At 39.8% G+C, this 7,902-nt stretch overlaps 1 protein-coding gene across 1 annotated transcript; it reads right to left on the bottom strand.

Annotated features, from left to right (window-relative positions):
• Positions 1-521: 521 nt before the first annotated feature.
• Positions 522-1,544, bottom strand: LOC133775835 (olfactory receptor 2AP1-like). Its single transcript, XM_062214320.1, has one exon. It carries the CDS (start codon positions 1,542-1,544, stop codon positions 522-524), a length of 1,023 nt encoding a protein of 340 aa, XP_062070304.1.
• Positions 1,545-7,902: the final 6,358 nt, after the last annotated feature.

Raw genomic sequence — 7,902 nt, 5'->3', positions numbered from 1 at the left:
TTTAAGCAAACTATACAATTATATACATAATATTCCATTGATATGCAGAATGTTCAATATTGAAAACAATTGTATTGAGTCACCTTGAATAGTTTACTGATAGAATGCTAGTCGTATATACTTCTGTATGTGTGTGTGCTCTTCAGAATTCAGTATCATGTCCATGTACATCCATCCTTGATCAATGATATTCTCCATACTTTGGAATTTTATTCTCTGTCTCCTTAAAATTATCATACATAGATCCTTGAAAACACAATAATCCAGCTTTCAGATTCCAGATGCAACAAAGAGATTCATGTATTGGAGTCTCATCATTAATTTTTTTGAATCTTACTGATTTAAAGCTAATGAAAATAAAATAGATAATATTTTACCCATCAAACTTGAAAAAGTAACACATTTCTGAATTTCATAAACTGTAAGCAGGTTTACAAATAACATACGTAAAGGTTCTTTACACTGAGGGGAAACTGGATTCAATCAAGGAGAATGTGCTCCCCTCACTGAGAAGCTGTGGTCTACTTCCCCCTGCACAGAGCACCCCTGAGAGCCTGGTGCACCTGCTTGTTGCGAAGGGTGTAGATGACAGGGTTCAGCACTGGGGACAGCACCGTGTTCACCAGAGCAGCCTGTCTGTTGAAGTCCACCCTGCTCGTCTGCTTTGGCTTCACATAGATGAAAAGACAGCTGCCATATATCAAAGACAAGACGATGAGGTGAGATAAGCAGGTAGAAAAAGCTTTCTGCCGTTCTTTGGCTGATGGGAGCCTCACGATGGTGACTACGATGTGGCTGTATGTGATGACGGTTACCAGGATGGGTATAAAAATAGCCAAAAAAGCAACACTGAAGAACAACATTTCAACAGACCTGGTATCAGAACAGGAGAGCTTAGCCAAGGGCCCAAAATCACAGAAGAAGTGGGGGATGACATTGGGGCCACAGAAGGACAACTGGGAAAGATGGACAACTGGAGCCACTGCAAAGAGGAATCCCAAAGTGAAGCAGAAAGTAACTAGGAGGGAGCACACCCTGGGGCTCATGATGCTGGAGTAACGCAGAGGTCTGCAAATGGCCAGGTACTGATCCAGAGACAGCACTCCCATAAGGAAGAAAGCTGCTGACCCCAGGAAAAGAAAGAAAAATGCTTGTGTGAAGCAGGCAGCAAAGGAAATCACTTGCGTCCCTGACAGGAAGATGGCCAGCAGTTTAGGAATCACCGTGGTTATGAAGCAGCATTCCACAAAGGAGAAAGTGCTGAGGAAGAAGTACATGGGTGTGTGGAGGCGATGGTCAGCCCAGGTGATGGTGATGATGAGCATGTTTCCCATGATGGAGGCCAGGTACGCCAGCAGGTGCACCAGGAACAAGATGTTCCCCAGGTGCTGGACAGCAGGGAAGCCCTCCAGGATGAACTCCTGGACCACAGTCCTGTTCCCTGCATCCCACATCACCAGCTTCTCAATTCCTTCTTCAGCTCTCACTGAGCAATCTTGCCATGTTGGAACTGCATAAAGGAGAACATTTTTTTCATTAATCATGTGATGGCTTTGGAAGTTGGACTTATTTTCAAGTGAAACTACTTTTCTGTTTAGTAAATTATTTACTTTTTGATTTTTATTTTTTTTTAAATATTCCTCACTCCCACACTTCTATTCTCTCTCTCTTCTTTCTTTCTTTTTGAGATAACGTATTTTAATTTACACAGTAATCGAGAGCTTATGCACCCCCAAATAAAGACTCCAACAAGTAATAAGCAAAGAGACTCTACTTCAGCAGGGAAAGAAGGAAATGCTATAAACAGTAGTCAAATGGAAAGATGAACAATTCACCCATATACAGTAAATGTTAATTTAGTTATGATTCATTTAAAGTTTAGTAGTATAACATTCTTAAACACTGGAATGACAAATTTATGAAACAAAGATTGACAGAACTATATTTACGTCAATACTGATACAAGCAGGTATGTTTTTTCAATTTCTTTTTCCTTAATTTTGTCTTCCACATAGGAGGGAGAACATTTGATATTTGTTTTTCTGTGTCTGGGTTGTTTAACTCAACATGAAGTCCTCCAGTTGCATGTATTTTGCAGCAAATTGTGGAATTTCATTCTCTTTATAGCAGAATAATGTCCCACTATGTATATATATCACAACAGTGGGAGATTTTTTCCACTAATCACCCACCTTCCGGAATTCTACAACAGCTGGAGCTGGGCAAGTTTAAGGTCCAGAGGTATGAATTCAATCAGGCATTCCATGTGGATGACAAGGACACAATTACTTGAGCCATCAATTACAGCCTCCTACAGTGAACCTTAGCAGAGTGGTTTAATTTACAGTGTAGCCAGGACATGAAGCAGGCACTCCAATATGGGAACCTGGCATTCCAGCTAGTATCTTAACCATTAAACTAAATGCTCAACCTATAGTATTTTTTAAGTCATTATTCTGGTAGAACTTTCATTTTTAAAAAGATGTATTTATTTATTTATATTTATTTTAGAGGTAGTGTTACAGAGAGAGAGGGAGATACAGAGAGAAGTCTTCTGTCCACTGGTTCTCTCTCCAAATGGCCACAACGTCCAGAACTAGGTTGATCCCACACGGGTGCAGGGACTGAAGTGCTTGGGCTGTCTTCCACTGCTTTCCCAGGCCATATTGGAAAGCTGGAACAGAAGAGGAACATCCAGTACCCATACCATATGGGCTCCAATATGGGATATGAGCACTGAAGCCAAGACTTAGCCCACTGTTAAAAAAATATTTTCATAGCTTTTGCCCATTGTTAAAGAAAATAAATTATTTTTCTATGAATATAGTACAGATAGGCTAAAAACCTGGATGAATTAGTACTGTGCTTGTAACTAGCACTTTTAATAAAGAATGATGTTGGAGCTAGCACTGTTGTACAACAGATAAACCTTCAGTTAGATTACTGGCACCCCATGTCAGAGTGCTATTCAAGTCCCAGCTACTCCCCTTCAAATCTACCTTCCTACTAATGCCTAGGGAAGCAGTAAATGCTGAACCAGTGCCTGGGGAACTCAGCCACCCATGTGGGAGACCTGAATGGAGTTCTTGGCTCCCAGTTTCATCCTAATTAACCCTGGTTATTGAAGCTAATTTGGGAAAAAACAAGAAGATGAATAATCGATCTCTCTGTCTTTGTCTCTTTCTCTTTCTCTAAGCGTACTGTGTGTGTGTCTCTTTCTTCCTGCCTTTCAAATAAATACATAATCAGAATTAACATATAATTTTTAATAGTATTGATAATTTTTCTATATAGTCTACTGCAAAGCTGAAAAGAATTCCCTTCTCTTACCAATGTGTCTAATAATGCCACTTATTTCTGGTAAGAAACAATCAAATTGGGAAGACACATGAGGAATACTGCAAAATTAAAATTGTATCCTAAGAATATTATGGCCATGGAATTCTGTATTCCCACACACAAAAGAATCTTTCATCATATCTCAGGATTAGTTTTAAAAGTTGAAGATGAAATAATTGGAAGCTGATTGAAATGAGTTAAATTACAAAAGTCACAGACCAACACTACCGAGAACGTTGGAAACTCAGCCCAGACTTTATTGACCTAAGACTGACATCAGTCAGTGAGGGAGATGGCTTTTCCCAAATCCCATGTTAGGCGATCATCTAGGGAGATCTTTATCTTCCAATCTTCCCATTCCATATGCTCAAGGAAAGTGAGATAGAAAGGAAATATCATGACTTGGCTTGACTGCAACAATCAATTTCTGATTCCTTGTCCCTCCTGCAATCTACCTATCTAGAATCGATATTCTCTTTTACCTTTAAATCCACAGACTTCTCTTGGGAGAGTCTTTGTCACATTGGTCAACTCTCAGATCTCTGAACCAGTTCTTCAATTTAGTCAAAGTCAACAGCCTCAATCCTTTTACTGTATTAGATCTGCCCAAAGAGGAACATACTCGGCTTATTTTACATAAAGTAAATGATGAGTTGACCCAGTCACACTAAGACCACATACTCACCCACAGGTAGCCACGGGTCACCAAAGATCTATCGGCAGCTCTTCATTCTTCTGCAAAAGCAAATGCTGTGCTAGGTAGTTGGAAATGTAAGAAAAGGAACACTTGAGCCTCAGATGTGCCCAATGTGTCCCAGAGAAAAATCAACATGTGCATCCTGTCTGCTATTCATCCATCTTCAATGAATCCAGAGCTTTCATAATAAGGGGAAACCGAGATGATAATTCAGTGGCAAACGTGTTAATGGGAAAGGAAAGGGGACACATCTGTTTCTGTCTTCCTGAAATTGGCTATGAGTCCACTGGCTCTCCCAAAAGGTCTCATAGCTTCCTTGAAGGTCCCAGCTCTCACAGCTGCTTAAACTGCTCCTGTCCTGGACCTAACAGTCCCATCAAAGACCCTACTTCATGAGGGAAAAATATCAGCACAGCAAGGACATGAGAAATAGAGTCCTCATTTACCCCAGTGCCTTCAACATCGACCGTGTGTCTCTAAAATGTGTTCCAGGAAGGTAGGCTAGCCACCCTTTCCCTGTGCACACTGTGGTGGATACCATGATGTTGAGAGCAGAAGTCAAAGTTACATGGACTTGTCCCATCCATTGTTTTGCATTGGACTGTCTCTTGATACCAATCAGGAGCCACCAGACCCATTAGCTGCAGGATCATTAAAGAAGATCAAACAAAGACATCTAGAGACCAATTTCTCTCTAGAATCCCTAGAGGCTGTTAATTGGGCACTGTTGGAAATAAAGAAGTGTTTCACAAGCATCACAGTTGCCTCTCCATATGTTGGCAAATATAGAAATGTGGACTCCTTCTGTCTGAGTTATCCCTCACGAAAATATTTTGGGTAGAGTGCATGAAGTATGTTATGGTACTAAGCTGGTGGTGGGTAGATCACATAGGGAACACAGAACCTCTCCTGGCAACAATGACATGGTATACCCCCTAAATCTGCAACAGCAGTGCCAAGTCAGATAAAACCCATTCTTCCATTCAATTATTTTTATAGCCATTGTTCCCACTAAACTAGGGTCTTTTCACTTTTTATTGTTAAACTTCTTATTCAGTGAAGTATTAAGCCTTTTTAAAAAATATTTTATTTATTTATTTGAGAGGCAGAGTTACAGACAGTGAGAAGGAGAGACAGAGATAAATGTCCTCCATCTGCTGGTTCACTCCCAAAATTTCGCAACGACCAGAGCTGAGCTGATCCAAAGCCAGGAGCCAGGAGCTTCTAAGCCTTTTTACTGCAGTGTAGAGATGAAATACAACAAAAACTAAGCAAAAGACAGAGGGAGTAGAGGATGCAAGGAATGCAGGGAGGAAGGGGCTATCTTTGTGCCCTTGGACTTGTATCTACAAGTCATACTGAACCTATTAAAACTGAAATTAAAACATAATAGCCAAAATAAATGTCCAGGTTTTATTAAAAACCACTTGTTATACCAAAAACTAAAAAGTGTCTATTTGAATTTAAAAAAGCATTCAACAGATATCAGCATCAAGGTGAAGAGATTTGAATGACACAGCCAAGAGTTTAAAGTAGGCATCATGAAAATGCTTCAACCAGCATTACACATGTGTTTGCAATAAGTTTTGAAAAATAGAAAGTAAAAAAAATAGGTTAAGCAATGAAACTGGAGACACAAAGAAGTATCAAAGAAAAATTTTGGAGCTGAAAATGCATTAACTGAAGATTTAAGCATTCAGTGATGAGCTGAACAGCAGAAGGATGGTACAAAAGAAAACATTAGTGAACTGTAATACAGGATAAATTAATCACCATCTCATCAGAAGAAAGTAGAGTGATAAAAAGTGAGCAGAACCTCATGCATCCTTGAGATAGGGGAACAGATCACTCATTTCTCTGGAGACCTGTGTACAGCAGAAAGAGGGGACAGTGGTTGCCACATCTGGAAAAAAGCACACCCTATAGACTTAAGGAGAAAGATGAATTCCAAATAGGGTAAACTCAGTAAATCCACACCCAGGCACAGTGTAGGCAAACGTCTGGTAATGAAAGGCAAAGATAAAGGTGGGAAAACAGAAACAGAGAAATAATATAGTACCTAGGAGGAAAAATAACTAAGCAAGAGTGCATTTCTCATCAGAGAACTTAGGAAGAAATGTCGCAATATCTTTCAAGTGGTCAAGAACTGTCAGTATACAGAACTCTAAATACCATAGTAATAAAGAGAAAATAAAGGCATTTTCAGATGAAAGAAAACCAAGCATTTATCACAAGAGTATTCTTCCTAAAAGAAGGTTCAAGTGAAGCTCTCTGAACAGAAAGTAAATGATCTCTAGAATTGATAAGAGTGCCACACTAGCAGATACACTGACAAGTGTTTCAGATGAATCAAACTGGGAGTCTAAAAGAAAGAAGTTCATGGCACTGCATGGTCTAGGCAAGAAAAACAAAACAAGAAAATGAGAAGCAGAAAACAGAAAACAAAAAATGATAGTTAAACCCTAAACCTTCAAACTACATGATTACATTATCTGTGAATGGTCTAGATATACCAATTAAAACAAGTTGAATAAATGGATTAAGAAACTTAGAACAACTATGTGATGTCTACAGACACGTTGAATATAAAATAATTGCAACTTGAAAGTTATTGCATGGAAAAATATCAAAATAGAAGTGTAGGAGGATCTAGGAGGCAACGAGAAATAAGTTCTGCTGATGGAAATGTTTTTCTCCTACTTTATGTTCCCACATTAATGTGGTGTTAAGACAAAGAGGACAGATTCAAGGTAGTTCGTAGGTACAGTTCTTGCACCCTCCTTCCTGCCCCCCCCTGCTTTCTCTCTTCCTTCGCTCCTTCCTTCCTTCCCTCCCTCCCTCCTTCCCTCCTTCCCTCCTTCCTTCCTTCCTCCCTCCCTTTCTTCCTTCCTTTCTTCCTTCCTTAATTTCTTTCTTTCTTTCTTGGAGAACATATTTTTATTTATATTACAGTCAAAGCCTTAATGCTCCATTAGATAAAGAATTCAACAATAAACAGACTAGTTCAGGGGGAATATAGGCAAAGACTATAAAATAATCAACAGAAAAGATGACCATTTCACCCTTATACAATAAATATTAGCATAATCAGAAATCATAGTGCACTCTACTATACTATAGTATTATAATATCCTTTACCATTGGTTTGATAAATATGTAAAACCAAGTTTGAAAAAGCTGTATTTGCAGCAATACTAAGACACACAGGCATTTGCTTCTTTTCTTCTTTGTTTTTCTTTTTTGATTTTTTATATATTTTTTAAATTTTAGCTCCCACATATAAGGGAGAACTTGTGGGATTTGTCTTTTTCTGTCTGGCTTAACATGATGTCCTTAGTTGCATCCACTGTGACACAAAAGAGAGAATTCCATTCTCTTTATAGATGAATAATATAATATTGTGTATGTTTGTATATATGTATATATTTTCATTATTCATTCATCTGATGACAGACATCTTGGTTGATTCCATATTTTGACTCCTGAGAATACTGTTACTATAGCCGGTGCTGTGGCTCAACAGGCTAATCCTCCACCTAGCGGCGCCGGCACACCGGGTTCTAGTCCCTGTCAGGGCGCCGGAGTCTGTCCCGGTTGCTCCTCTTCCAGGCCAGCTTTCTGCTATGGCCCGGGAGTGCAGTGGAGGATGGCCCAAGTGTTTGGGCCCTGCACCCCATGGGAGACCAGGAGAAGCACCTGGCTCCTGGCTTTGGATCAGCGCGGTGCGCCGGCCGCAGCGCGCTGGCCACGGCGGCCATTGGAGGGTGAACCAGCGGCAAAAGGAAGACCTTTCTCTCTGTCTCTCTCTCTCTCACTGTCCCCTCTGCCTGTCAAAAAGTAAAAAAAAATACTAGTGGAATGGCTGG

Source organism: Lepus europaeus, chromosome 17 (assembly GCF_033115175.1).
Source record: "Lepus europaeus isolate LE1 chromosome 17, mLepTim1.pri, whole genome shotgun sequence".
Classification (NCBI taxonomy): domain Eukaryota; kingdom Metazoa; phylum Chordata; class Mammalia; order Lagomorpha; family Leporidae; genus Lepus; species Lepus europaeus.
This window is presented reverse-complemented; position numbering and strand designations above follow the sequence as displayed.

Excerpts from the sequence above, each read along its gene's own strand:
- LOC133775835 (XM_062214320.1), bottom strand. The coding sequence starts at position 1,544 with ATGATTAATGAAAAAAATGTTCTCCTTTATGCAGTTCCAACATGGCAA.